Source organism: Typopeltis vanoorti, chromosome 6 (genome assembly GCF_054136105.1).
Source record: "Typopeltis vanoorti isolate ZY-2024b chromosome 6, IOZ_Tvanoo_1.0, whole genome shotgun sequence".
NCBI lineage: Eukaryota > Metazoa > Arthropoda > Arachnida > Uropygi > Thelyphonidae > Typopeltis > Typopeltis vanoorti.
This window is the reverse complement of record NC_143554.1, coordinates 111,054,780-111,070,527: the sequence shown is the minus strand read 5'-3', so window position 1 is coordinate 111,070,527 and position 15,748 is coordinate 111,054,780. Positions and strand designations below refer to the sequence as shown.

The 15,748-nt window shown below is 34.8% G+C and overlaps 1 protein-coding gene across 5 annotated transcripts in view; it reads right to left on the bottom strand.

The window, feature by feature from the left end:
• Positions 1–15,748, bottom strand: part of Mps1 (dual specificity protein kinase monopolar spindle 1) — a 199,875-nt gene that overhangs the window by 37,535 nt on the left and 146,592 nt on the right. For all 5 annotated transcript variants that reach the window (XR_016548404.1, XM_090393600.1, XM_090393598.1 and 2 more), the window contains exon 12: positions 1,425–1,601. Coding sequence is in view for 4 of the 5 variants with exons in the window: in XM_090393600.1 (XP_090249726.1) it covers positions 1,425–1,601 (177 nt within the window). In the remaining variant the exon portion in view is untranslated. The remainder of the gene's footprint in view (positions 1–1,424; positions 1,602–15,748) is intronic.

The window sequence follows — 15,748 nt, the reverse complement described above, 5'->3', positions numbered from 1 at the left end:
ATCACAGAGGCATCTTCAGGGATTACAAAAAACTTTTTGTAACACTACACACACAAATGCAGTACAATAGTGAGTGAAACTAAAGTCCTATCTAGGTGGTGCGCCCTCCTTGCAGACCATGTTTTGGATACAACCCACAGGATCTCCTGGAGAAAAAAAAAAAAAAAACCATAGTAAATTCAAAAAAGAAAGACTGTTCTTTGAATCTGCACTCAAGAATCAACCTAATTTAAACAAATACGGTTGCATTAAACTTCCCAAAATTTGGGAAACATTAATTATCAGAGATCCCTCTTTACATCCTAGTCCACCTGCTAATGCCCACAGAGGGTGCACCACCTAGATAGGACTTTAGTTTCACTCACTATTGTATTTGTGTGTGTTGTTACAAAAAGTTTTTTGTAATCCCTGAAGATGTCTCTGTGACGGAGACAAAATATTGGAAGTGTTAAAATTAGTTTTAATCCTTTCTCAGTACTGATAATATTCCATTCAACCTCCAACATGTAAACTCCAAGATCCCTAGCCTGGTCAGTGTCTTTTAGCATAATCTCACCACTAGATGTCTCACTCCTTATACTAAAGAGCATAACACTGAACTAATAGCCATTTACATATGTCCACAGTTCCAGCTTATTCAAATCATTCTGCAAGTACTGCATGTCAGTCACAGTTCTGATTGTCCTGCCTATCTTTGCATCATCAACAAACAGCTGCATTTCTTCTGTTAAATTCTTTCCAATGTCACTAACATAAAGATTGAATAACAATGGACGATCGACTGATTGATCTCTAATGTTCATTAACAGTCACCTTAAATCTTGCTGGCTCACATCTCATATAGCACATTTCAATATTTCATCCAGCCATCCTCTTATCCAAACTAGTAGTTTATAAATCCAGTCCCATATCCTCCAACTTATACAACAGCCTTCTATGTTATATCTTATCAAAAGCTTTAGCAAAATGAAAAATATCATGGTGTATCCATTTCCCTTGTCAAAATCAATTAATGTAATCAGAAATATTCTGTAATTTCTATTCCTAACCCTCTCTAATTTCTCAAGCCCTTAGTGGAAAGAGAAACTATTTCAGAGAAGTTTCAAGAACTGAGCTGAGCCACAACCACTAGCATTAACCCCAAGAAAGGAAATCAACTGATTATAGTAATGATATAGTTTACAAGATACATAAGAGTTAATGTTGTACAAAAGTCCTCAGGACAACTGTAATGTTAAAATATAATCATCTAAATAAATGAAATCACTATATATACATTAAATATAATTATACATAATGACTGCTGCCAGCAGGGGGGGGGGGAATAATAATAATACTAAATAAAAGAAATTTCACTGAAAGTAAAAATTAGAACATTATGCATTGATAATTCTATCTGAATTATTTTTTTTAAAAAAACTTACCTTTAAAACTTCCAAAAGATGGAAATCCTCAATAGAAGGAAAATCAATCTGATGGGTTGGATTAACAATTGCCTGTATTTTAGCTATCATATTATGGATATGTTGGAATGGTGTGTGTCCATAAACAAGGTTATAGAGAATGCAACCTAGAGACCATACATCAGATTTCACACTGATCTAAAAAAAGGAAAAGGAAAAATATTCTCAGATCAAAATATTAAAACTAACTTTTTATGAGCTTTTTCCAACAAAGCTCATAAGCAGAATACTTATGGATACATCAAATGATATCCATTTGCTACATGATACTCAACATCCCCAATTTAAATTTTGATCCTCACTGGACTATTCAGCTACAATTATGCTACTGGAGTGCTACCATTAAAACATGGAATCATCTACATAAACTGCATATGACATGTATGCATCCATATTTAAATACTATGTAAGTAAAAACTGCTACTTAACAAATTAGTGAAAAGCACAGTAGACAACTTTTCTATTATAGATTTATGGTAATTATTAACACTCAGGAGTAATTATTTAATAATAGCCCTCAGAAGTTAATATTTAACTTCTAAGCACTGGTAGAGCTACATTATTACATTCAAAGTACTATACCTTTCTGGTATAGTGCTGACTTCTAGCAAAATTTACAAGTAAGGAAATTAACTGACTATAATAATAGATATGGTTCACAGGATACATAGATGCTGCATAAAATATGTTCGAGAACAACTATGTTTTTTTTTTTTAAAAAATCCAATTGAACCAAAAATGAGATGAGGTTCAAATTTTAGGAGATATTCTAAATACTAAATTTTTAAATTCTATATAACAAAGGATGTACTGTTACTTTATTGTGTTGAAACATTTTGCCAAATTTTGCACCGACAAAGGATCCAAATGAAATAAAAATTTGAACACTTTCAGAAACTGAAAATTTTTCATATTATAATTATTAAGATTATAATATTAATATTATTATCAAGTCCTTGACTCCCTGGAGTCAGGGACTCATTGAGGTAGGCCACATACTCCACACACACACACACACACACCAGCTGTCATGCTTGTTCTTGAATTCATTCACACTGCTTGCATGTACAACATCCAATGGCAATCCATTCCAATCACACACCACTCTATGAGAGAAAAATCTAGATCTCACTCCTTTTTGATTGCAATCATTCTCAGCTTCCAAGGATACCCTTCATCCTTTCCCCAACCTCTATAAAATGAAAAATTCCATCAACTGAAACCCTGTACGACCCTTTCAGAAATTTGTAAGTCTAAATCACATTACCCTCTTTCTCCTATTTGCTAGTATCTGTGTTCTACATATTCTAAATCTATCTTCATAATAAGTATTCCACAATCCTGATATCATTTGTAGCACTGTTCTTTGCACTCTCCACTATACCATAATCCCCACAGAAAACAGGAGTCCAGATTGGTGCAAAATAGTCCAAGCGAGGCCTTGTAAAGAGACAAAATGACATCCTTATCTTTACATGTCAAAGTTTGTTTCAGCATTACAATTATCCTCTGAGTTGTATTTGGAATCTTTGCTACATGAACTTCCTATCTATTAACACTCCAAAATCCCCAGTCTGATCAGTTTCTTTTAGCAAAATCCCACCAATATAATACAACATTGGATATCTAATCACACAAAGTGCATGACTTTACATTTACTGACAATGAAATGACAGATGTTTTCTCATGCCCACAATTCCAGTCTATTCGAATCATTCTGCAAGTACTGAAAATCAGCCACATTCCTGATTACCCTACCTACCTATCTTTGCATCATCAAAATAGCTGTATGTCTGGAGATAGTTTTCGGTATTGAGACCACATATTAAACAATAAAAATAAAAGAATAAAAATCCCGACAAGTTTTGTTCGTCGTAAGACTTACATCATCAGGGGTAATGGTGTATAAAAGTTTAACACAACAACCAAAGATTATTGATAACTAATAGTCAGATGTTTTTTGACTTCACAAATTGTTTATTAACTCAAATACAAAATGAGACATTCGTTATTGTATGCTTGGTGAAATAATGCTAGTTGTTGCCACGTTCTGTGGCTTACAAGTGTTGTATCCATGGTCCGAGACAGTTAAATTTTTTATGAAGGCAGACCACACTTGATGTAAAATCAAGCCTTGATTTTTGTTGCACTGCACAGGGATACTAAGCATTTTTGCAGCTTCTTTAAATTTTCTTGGAAACAGTTCTTATCAACATATGACATGTTTGTCTGTTGCCAGAGTACTAGATGGCCAGTAGCAGCTGTGTGGAATGCTAAGCTTGATTTGTGTTCCCTTCTTTATTCGATGTCTTTTATATGTTCCGCCATGCAAATCTCTCCTGACCTTCCTGTCTGGCCTACATAACAGATACCAAAAGAACAGTTAATCTGATAGATGCCTGTTTTTTTCATGGGATGATGTGGAGGTTTTCGTGGATGTAGGAAATCTTGATAATTTTTGTAATGGAAGAAAAGCCACTTTTATGTTGTACTTGCGGAGCAATGTAGCAAATTTCTTGATGTACGGTAGCGTGATTGTGTTCTTGTTCTTGAAATCGTGCTTTGATAAGGGAGTTGCAGGAGCTGTATTAAGAATTCTTTTGATTGTCTTTGGTTCAACCCCATTAAGTGTGAGCTTCTGTGTCAGGTAGTTTAATTCTTCATTTTGCTTTATCTGTGTGCTAGATATATTGTATGCTCTGTCTCTCAAGGTTTTAATTATGCCTATTTTTTTGCAATGAATGGTGATGTGAGGCAGCATTAAGAAATCTTCCTGTTGTGGGTTTTGTTTTCTGTATATCCCCCACATTCCTGATTATCCTACCTATCTTTGCATCATCAAATACCTATATGTCACCTGTCAAATCCTTCTCAATGTCATTAATATACAGACTGCATAACAGTTGACCAAGGACTGGCCTTGTGGTATAACCACTGTTTACCTTAAATTTTGTAGACTCACATCCTCCATATAGCACTTTTGATGTGTCAGTCAGCCATCCTCTTATCAATGCTAATATTTTATAATTCAATCCTATATTCTGCAATTTATGCAACAGTCTTCCACAGTGTATTCTGTCAAAAGCCTCAGCAAAATCCAAAAGTAACATGGTGTAACCTTCCCTTTGTCTAACTCAATGGTAATATAATTATATAATAATGACTTTATATATATAATATTTATAATATATATAATAATTAAACATAACATTATATAATAATGTGAGCAGGTTGCTGAAACATGACCTTCCTTTTGTAAACTCATGCTGTTCATTGTAAAGTAGAGATTCTCTATTGGCATTTCTGAATGCAAGCCCTAACCAACTTTTCCAAAATCTTCACCACCAGTCCTGAGATACTGATTGATGCAATGAAATTACCATACATTCTTTCCACTGCTGTGGAATCATCCCTGTTCTGAGACTCAAATTATATAAACTGGTCAAAGGAATATCCAGCTCAGCTGAAAACTCTTGCATCCATGCTGATATCCCATCAGTCCCTATTGCTGAATTCTTATTCAGTTTGTGCAACAGCTGTAATACCTCCTCCTCATATATACCTGTTTTTTTTTTCATCCAGTGAAGTGGTAACAGCAAACTCAATATTTCATATATCAGGTTGATTGTTTTCAACAAAATGGCCACTTATTAGACCTCCTCTGCATCTGTCACCCTCAACACCATTTGCCTTCAGTACTTTTTCTTTCATATTCATTCTTTCTTTTGCTTACAGCATAACGATAAAATTCTTTGGAAATGTCTTTAGCTTGCAGAGCCAGTTTCTTTTCATACTCAAACTTAGCTTTCCATGCAATAGTTGTGCCTCTTCTGGCCTGCTGCTTATAATTTTCATAATTAACATCATCCTTATAATTTGCATGATCACTGTCACCAACCATAGGCAGAATGGTTACATCTTTAGCTGAACCCCCTTCTGACACTATAATCAAATCTAGCACTCTTTGACCTTGAGTTCCTTCTGTCACATGCTGCTTAAATTGTCTTGCAACAGCTCCATAAATTCAGTTGCATTCTTCTTATGAGATTTTACTGTTACCCAATCAATGTTTGGATAATTAAAGTGTCCTCTATTATGATTACTCTTTTTGCACATATTGCCTTTATTTAGCAATGCATTTCTTCATCAATCCACTCAACCAATCTACAACGTCTATAACAACACTCCACTACGTATTTGATTAGACTCCAACTCACACCAGATGGCTTACAATCATAGGTCTCAATATGAACTGGATCTTAGTCATCTGATATCAGAAGGCTATCAGAAGTATGTCTGCTTCTGACAGCCAGGTCTCATTAAGAGTTGGTCAAAGCAACAAAACTTTACCCTTTTGTTTTGGATACTCCTAGCATTCATGCACATATATAACAAGCTACCTATATGTTTTTTTTTTTTTTTTTTTTTTTTTTTTTTTGTAGTCTGTTGTCTGTGTGACACAGTTGGACAACTTGCAAATCTGTTTTTATCTAGTGTCTTATTTATGCAGACATCTATGCACATACTTGATGGGTCCAAACCACACGAACACAAAATCGAAATAATTCTCTCCTCAATCATTTCCAAGGTAATTCCCATTATTAACTCAGTTACATAACATTGTCACTCTTACACACAGATTCTCACTATTCCTCCCATTATGATTTAGTTTCTCAGACTGTGTGTTGGGTCTCATACCAATATAGATCCTAAATACTTAATTTTGATAAAAATCCAGTCAGATACGAGGATAATTGGATTGGCTATGCATTTTGCAAAATACACCTAATAAGAACTGCATACTTTTTAAAATTTTGATACAATATGCTTCCTAACTATCATAATTAACTCTTATACATAAATCTCTGATGAAAACTAATCTTCAAAATCACTAATGCGATGTTAATATCTAATTTTCTTCCATAATATATTATTATTAGCCTATTGTGAAATACCTATGGATAGAACTACAGCACTAGCAATCTGTATTAACAAGAATTATAAATGCAGAACCTTGCAGTATTCTTGAATGTGACTTATTTTCCTCCTCAGTTTTCAATTTTTTGAGGTGGCTAACTAGGATGAACTAAAATAATTAAATTAATAATTTATAAGTAACTTCAGCTTTTTTTTTAATATCTTATGTATAATTCCAGTGGTATATTTTAACATTATGCTTCTTTATACCAATCAAATTCATTGAAATATTTAATCAAGATTTTGTTAATGGAATGTGCAAGCAGCCGATGAAGGATACCAACAAAGAGAACAAATTCAGCATCGATATAAATTAGAGAGCAATAAAATCCTCATTAAACAACAATACCAAAACTGAAGAAGTTAATCTCAACTCTTTATGATGTACTAGATTTATTTAAGAAGTATAACAAGTCTGTAGGATTCCTTAACTAAGCTGAATAACTGCTGTAACAAATTTGGCATGAAAATAAGCAATAAAAAGACAAATACTATGAAGGAAAACTAATAAAACATCAGCTGCATCCTGAGTAAAATCTATAGAACCAGTAAAATATTTTTTAGATATTTAGGCCCTTTTAATGAAATAGAAAATTAAATATGGGAGAGATAACAGAATAAGCAGAGATGGTATGGTGAATAGTGAACTGAATAAATTATAATGGAATAAGAGAAATTGGTATGAATACAAAACTAGCTATATACAAGACAGTGTTTTCAGATTAACTTTAGCTTATAGATCTGAGAGCTAGGATAGAAAAAACACTTGATTAAATACTACATCACAGATATATGATTTCTGAGAAAAATTAGAGCAATCAATAGATGGCATCAATGGCAGAATCATATTAAATTAAAGAAATGGAAAAATGGATATTAGGAAGGTATATGCCATTATTAGTATTCTGGAATGTGTGAGCATAGCTATTTTAAAAAATGAGTAATGCCATATGTCAATGTGTAGATAACAAACTGCATTTATTATCAAATACATTTGTATAAATTAACTCTTTGTAAAATGCTAAAAACCTGACTGTATATAGCTCTGACATTAGTAAAAACAGCATCTCTCTCAAATGAAGTGCTGGCACTCCACCAAAACGTGGCATATGGTAAGACAAAGTGTTAAGTTGTTCACACATACATCGGTCATTAGCCCTCTAGAGATAAGGTGTAAGATGACTATAATCTATGCAGAGCCTAGTCAAGTACAACTTCCCCTCTTCTGTTTCTACATAGACTAGACTGTCAAATGCTTAATTTATTTTGTCAGTGCTTCCTGAAAGAATGAATGCAACTAATTAATTAATTGACTCTGCTCTTATGAACGGACTGTAGCCTGCACAGATTACTGACAAATGGTACGTGGAAAATTCACGAGCTGACTCAGCAGCTACATCTGAAGTCTCATTTTCTTCGATTTCAGTGTAACCAGGTATCCAAGCCCAGTCGAATATCAAAATTAAGGGTCCTCTGGTGCAATAACTGTAGGACAACAAAGCACCAGATGTAGAAGTACTTTATATTGTACTTCTTTATATTGAGTTCAACAAATCAGTATAAATCATACTTTTTTTTTTCTTTTATGTGTACAAGTGCAAGCTAGATGGTGTGTGGCTCAGTAGTTACTGCATTCAAGTAGAATCTGAACGGAAACAAAGTAATCATGAAAAAAACAGCAGCACAACCAACAAAGGTCTTAGATATCTCAAACTGTTAGTATCAAAAACTAGTATGAATAGGATGAAATCAGAGTATTCAGCTCTATATGCATTAAACCGTTGCAGGTAGACTGGCAATGGAGTATATGACTGCCATTGCTGGCAAAGTAAGAAGCTATATGATGGAGTGCAAACCCATTGAGGAATACCACTGCATTCGGTGCAGGCACTGTTAAATATTCATGCTAACAGCTTACAGCTTACATAATCTCTTTCACACGAAAGATTATATAGTTAGATGGCTGACTTTTGTCTGGCATCTATTATCCCATTGCTCTCACCTCAGTACTTTTAAAAGTGATGGAGATCAACAGCCAGCTTCTTCATTACCTGGAGATCAGTTAATTAGTGATCACCAACATGGAGTCTACGATTCTCGTTCTTCAGCTGACCTCCTAGCTAATCTCACCCACCTTTGACTCAGGCCATGGAAAGATTTGGAGAAACTAATGTTATTGCTCTTGATATTTCTAAAACATTTGATTGTGTCTGGCAGTGAAGTCTCCTGAACAAGTCTTTTGGTTTCCCTTCTATACATTCTGGAGTGTAGATGGGAGGCAATAAGATGGCCTCCCCTTTTATATTGCCAGCTTCCTTACTGGTCATTCATTATGTGTCATGGTGGATGACTTCCTCTCAACAGATTTCCCTATCATTGCTGGAGTGTCTCAGAGTTCTGTGCTCTCACTCACTTCTTTCTTTACATGAATAACCTCCTTTTCTGACTTCAAATCCTATTTCACAGCTTTGCCAATGACAGTATTCTTCATTCCTCTTCCTCACTCGATAAACCCTGCAGTACCCTAATTGTTAGATGCCTTAAGATCTTCCATAACCAGTGACTTGAATACTGACCTCCTCAACATCCTGAAATGGGGTGATGACAACTTGGAAATTTCAATGCTAAAAAAACTCAAACCTGTCTAATTATTACCTGCAAAAAAAAATCCTACCTCATCCCCTTTCATTTTTGATAACATTCCGGTCTCCTTTCAAGATCAGCTTTCTCTTCTTGAGTTGACTGTCACATTCAGTTTATCCTGGCACAAACATATTACTTACATAACCTCCTTAGCCTCTAAAAACCTTTGTGTTCTTTTCTATTCTAAACATTACTTCTCTTCTTCTCAACTCCTAACAGTTTATTATAAGTCTCGGATCCATCCAACTTTGGAGTGCTGTTCCCACATTTGGGGTAGAGCACCGAAGACCTCTAAGAATTCTTGAATATATTCAGAAGATGGTAAACAGCTTAATGGATGACCCTAGACTTCCATCAGTCACTTTATCATAGTGCTCTGTTTCAGTACTGTGCCTGTTCTATAGGTATTTTCAGCTGACCAAACTTTCAGAGGAGCAGTGCCCTCCGAATTGGCTGCTACCGTTTCCTTACTTTATTCTAGCCGTAGAACTAGACCAGCCACTGGCCAGCACCCATACACTGTCCAGCTTCAAACACACCAAACTAACTTCCCATCGACTTCTTCCATTCCATCCCTTCTTCCTTTATTCTTTGGAACATTTCCCCCATAGTGTTTTTACGAGTGAGTACAACCTCCCACTCTTTAAGAAACAATCAACAGGCTACATTTTCTCCTTAATCACTTGCTCACATGTCATGTGACCTTTCAGGTATGGGGGCAACATAAAAATAAATAAATAGCAGTCCAGCATGTGTAATACTGAACTTCCCAACATTGGAAAAAAAAAAAATACTAGTCCATGGCAGATGTTTGGGGAGATCACAATAAAGCAATAGAGAAGTTCATTTGCTTCAATATAAAGACTACAAATGGGTAATGTATGAAATGCTCTAATAACTATTTGTAAACTTGATGAATAGAATCCAACCATCACATGGTACTCTCCCTTGTAAAAACACAGATTTGGGATCGATAAAGATTGACCAAATAATTATACAATAAAGGTGAACTGTTATATGTTATATTCAGGCAATAACAATCAAGGAAAAGAAGGAGTAGCCATAATATTCAACACAAAATACGAGGCTAATCTTCTTGAATGGCAGTCAGTCTCGAGTAGAGTAATGTGGGCAAATATGAGAATGGGGAACTGGACGAGACTTATTTGTGCCTATGGTCCCACAGAAGGTTCTACTAAGGTAGAAGTGGAGGAATTTTTTGAGGCTTTAGAAAAAGCAACTGACACAATGAAAAAGGAAAAGTTGGTCCTTGTTGGGGATCTAAATAGTAGAGTAGGAAATGATTGTGAGACATACAAAAATATTTTGGGAAAATTTGGAGAAAGGAGCAAAGCTAATAATAATGGCAAATATCTGTTGGATTTCTGCTCAGGACATGGACTGGTTATTACTAACACCATGTTCCAACATAAAAATGTGCACAAATTCACATGGAGAGAAGAGGCTAGGAATAAGAAAAGTCTCATTGACTATGTTATTGTTGATAGTGATGTTTTCTCCCTGGTGCAGGACACCAGAGTGTACAGAGGATTTGAAATTGGAAGTGATCACTATTTAGTCTTGAGCAGGATAAAATTGAATTTCATATTGAAAAGAATAACATGTAAGAAAGTTTTAAAGCGAATAAAAGTTGAGCAGCTCTCAGATGTAAACTGTAGACTAAAATACAGAAATATTATTGAAAAGAAAATGAAAGAGTTTGAGAACAGGAATCAAACCTTGGAGATTCAGTGGCAAACTCTGAAGGAAACATTGATTGATTCTGCCAGAGAGGCATGTGGTGAGGTTGTGTGCAAAGATAAAAAAATCAGAACTCCCTGGTGGACACAGGAAGTTAAAGAGGCAGTGAAGGAAAAGAAGAAAGCATATCAAAAGTTCCTGGCAAATAAGTCAGCTTTTACTCTTACAGAATACAGAGACAAATGTAAGAAAGCTAAACAGTGTGTAAAACTAGCTAAACAAAAGTCATGGGAGGACTTTGGCAAGAATATAGAAAATAAATATCAAGAAGGTGACAAAATATTCTGGAGGTTGTTGAAGAAGCTTAGGAATGGAGGAAAGAGTGCTGTAAAAGGAATTAGAGATGATAAAGGTGAAATGAAAACAGGAGAAAAAGATATCCTTGAAGTATGGAGTAATTACTTTGAAAAACTGCTAAATGAAACAAGCAGTGATGACAGCACAGTGATAAAAAACACTGACCAGGCATGCAGTCAGGAATACATATCCATACTTGAAGTAGAAAAAGCCATCAAAGGCTTGAAATGTGGAAAGGCAGCAGGAGTAGATGATATTCGACCAGAAATGCTGAAGTATGGTGGTATAAGAGTCTTACAGTGGCTGCACTGCATAGTTCAGAAAGCCTGGACAGAGGGACAAATTCCCGATGATTGGAGTAGAGCTCTCATAGTACCCATATATAAAAAGGGAAATAAAACTGAATGTGAGAATTACAGAGGTATTTCCCTACTGAGTGTTCTTGGCAAGATCTATGCAAGTATACTTGAGAAACGGTTGAGAAGAATTGTGGAAGAAAAGCTTGGTGAAGAACAAGCTGGATTCAGGCCAAATAGAGGCTGTCAGGATCAGATCTTCACTTTACGACAAATAGTCGAGAAAGCATGGGAATATAACAAAGATCTGTATTTAAGTTTTGTCGATTTGGAAAATGCATATGACAAGGTGCCAAGAGAGAAGCTATTCAATACGCTGCAGTTATATGGTGTCAATGGGGCATTATATCAAGCAATACTTAGTCTTTATTTGAGTTGTGAGTCAGCAGTTAGAATTGAAGGAAGTACAGGAAGATGGTTTAATGTTAAATCTGGTGTGAGACAAGGATGTACATTATCCCCTCTGTTATTCATTATCTATATGGATCACATTATGAAGGAATGTGGTATTAAACCTGGTATCAAAATTGGAGATGTTAATGTCAGCTCTTTGCTTTATGCGGATGATGTTATACTTCTAAAGAAATCCGCTACAAGTCTGCAAGATTCTCTGACTAAATTGAATAGCTGTTGTAATAGATAGGTATGAAGGTCAGCAATAAAAAGACAAAGACAATGAAAATAGGCAGAATCATTGAAAATGTCAACTGTGTTGTGAATGGAGAACCTGTGGAACAAGTAAAACATTTCAGCTACTTAGGCACAATTTTTACTGAAGATGGTAAACTAAATATAGAAATAGACAACAGAATCAGCAAAGCTGGTATCGTGGGAAGTCAATTGAATAAATTCATATGGAATAAGAAAGAAATTAGTCGGAACACTAAATTAGCTGTATACAAGACAGTGTTCAAACCAGTTTTAACTTATGGATCTGAGAACTGGGTCAGAAGTAAAACACTTGACCAAAGACTAGAGACCGCAGATATAAGAGTCCTGAGAAAGATTAGAGGCGTGAACAGATGGCATCAATGGCAATATCATATTAAAAATGAGGATATTAGGAAAGAACTTGACATTGTCAGCATCCAGGAATGCGTTAGCAGAGCTAATCTCAGATGGTATGGTCACTTAAATAGAATGGGAGAAGAAAGATTAGCAAAACAAGTGTTCTCTGCCAGGTTGGCAGGAAAATGACCCAGAGGAAGACCAAGATATAGGTGGATTGATACGGTACAAAGTGCCTTAGACGATAGAAATATAAGATCTGATAATGTTGGAGTCTTGACAAGTAACAGACTGATTTGGAGGAAAATTGTAGATAGGAAGTTAGTAATGATGTAATTTTTTCATGTAGTACTGTCATATCCTGTACACCCCTTGAGGGTACATGGCAGGAATTTGATGATGATAAAGGTGAACTAAGGAACATTAATCAGCAACTCATTCTATACAGGACAGAGTGTGAAGGATATTATATTCAATACTCTTGCAATTTTCTCTTGGTTGATGAATGTGTGTGAGGAATGTAAGCTTTATGTCAAACACGAGTTAAGAATTTTATGTTGCTACTGGGAATAATAGTTTGTCTAGGATCTGTGTGAAGAATGCATTTTCATCAGAAGTGTACACAGATAATTCTTTCTACTGAAAATTTAAGCCCATTAATAAGAGCACATGAACATATGCATGTTGAAGTTACCTTTCAATGACCCTCATGTTACAATGGCAGGAAATTGTGAAGTCATCATGTGGAAGGAAATTGTTCTGTGATTGAGTTTATTATGATGAACAGTGTCACATTTAAGACAGAACCTTGACAGAATGCTCTCTTATTGGCAATATGACAAATAACATAACTTTCCACTAAAACTTGGAAGATTAAGCTTCATAGAAAGTTTTTAATAAAAACAGGAAGATGCTCCCCACAGACCTAGATTACAGGGGCTTTTAATATACCATATCTCCAGGCTATGTCAAGCTTTTTCTAAGTCAAAGAAAACAGAAACCTGATGTTCATGTTTCAGGAATGCTTCTCAGGAAAGTGAGTGTTTCGAGATCAAATGATCCAATGTTGATTCATGTTTATGAAAGTCACATCACACGCTGGAGAAAAGATCACTGCTTTCTAAATATCACAGAAGTCTGGCATTAACTATTTTCTCCATTATCTCACAAAGAGAGGTGATTAGATACACAGATAATTGCTTGCAATGGTTCTTTCCTGGTTTTGGAAAGGCAATAAAAACATACATATGCCATGAATCCAAAAACTTCAATAAGTATTGTTATACAGTAAATGAAGGATGAGAAATGTTTTATCATCTCATAATAGATGTTATCAAGACCTATAGCACTGGCATGAGAGAGAGGGAGTAAAAGGGCTCTTTTCAGTTTTTCGGTAACAAATAACTGAATAAGTAGTTCTAGCTCATTTGTAAAAAATTTAAGCTGCTGGTTTTCCTATTGGTCTTTCAATATCAAAAATTCAGGAGGTGTGAAGTTGCTACTGCTGAGATTAAAGCAAGCTTTTTCTCAAGATCTGCAAATGCTTTAGGTTCAACAACTACACATCCATTATATTCCTTCATTTTCTGGATTTTATCTCATATAACTTTGGCACTGGTTGCACAATTGACAGATGATATAAATTTGATCCAAAATTGTTTTTGACTCTGATATCTAACACAATATGCTTTGACATTAGCACTTTGATATAATTGAGTATCTCCAAAACAAACCCCATGCTCTGCTTCGATCTCTTTTGGCTGCTTGGAATATTGTGGAAATTGAGATGATGTTTTTGGAAGTGCAGTTCCATTTACACATAATCCATTACAAGCAATACAATTTGTGACACACATCACTATAATTAAATTTTTAAAATGTATGCCAGCCAGCCTGGTCAATTTTCCCACATGTGGTACTGCACCGGGTGTATAAATCACTTTCCTCCTGCCCTTAGACTAATTAATGCAGGCTCAATCATCATCAATTGTGTTCCCTCCCTCATTATGATCGGAGGTGACCAATAATAAAGTTGACTGATTGCAGAAGCTTAAGGTTATTTTTGGTTTTAATGGAACAGATCAAACAATTCCTTATGAAGATTTCAGAGAAGTGGCATTACTTTATCATTTCCCTGATAAAAATTATGTAACATTTTGAAATATAAATGTTAATTCTGAATTTTTATATAAGAGATATAGTGCAAACCATGGGGGTGAAGTAGTGAATATATTGATTGAAATTTGTCAACAGGTTTGAAAGAAAATATACTGGCCTACAGATTGGAAAATATCAGTATTTATCCCAATCCCAAAAAAATCAAATGCCAGAGATTGTGAGAATTATAGAACCATTGCTTTAATTTCACGTGCAAATTATGCTGAAAGTGATCCAACAAAAGTTGGTGCCATATGTGAATAGAGAAATGCCACAAGAACAGGCAGGCTTTAGGAGAGGTAGAGGAAATGGAGATGAAATAGCAAACATGAGATGGATTACAGAAAGAACAAGAGAATTTCAGAAGGAAGTATTTTGATTGTGTGTATCACAACAGACTGTGGATTGTAATGAGATCAATAGGAATTTGAACATCTAATTCTCTTGATAAGAGAGCTGTATGACAACCAAGAAGCTTCAGTAAAAACAGTTTTTGGAGAAAGTTCAAGTGTTTAATATTTATAGTGAATGATATGAGAATGGCTGATTTAGACAAAGATCCAGCTGGAATTAAGACTGGTGGCAGAAAAATAAATAATTTAAGATATTCAGATAATACAACTCTTATAGCAGAAACTAAGGACAATTTAAGTGAATTTATAATAGAGAGAGAGATAAAATTGTCAAAAGTTATGATTTACTGGGGGTCCAGAATCAGAAATGATGGTAAATGTGAAGATGAAATTAAAAGTGATGTTAAACCTGACAAAAATTATGAAAGACAGGCCACAAAAGTTAGAATTGTCAAAGCAATCTTATTTCCAGTAGCAATGCATGCAGGGACGGCATTACCATTTAGGCAACCACCTAGGGTGCAAAACTTCAAGCTATGCTTTATTCATACTTTACTAAAATATCAAAATTAAATAGTGATATATGATTTAGGTATCGATTCTTTTTCCTTATTCCTCACGCACATTATTTTACTCTTGGTTCTTTTTTGTTCTTTACCTAAATAATTTGAACTTACTGCTATTTAAAATTCAGTTAAAATAAATATTTTAAAATGTTAACATTTTAAAATAT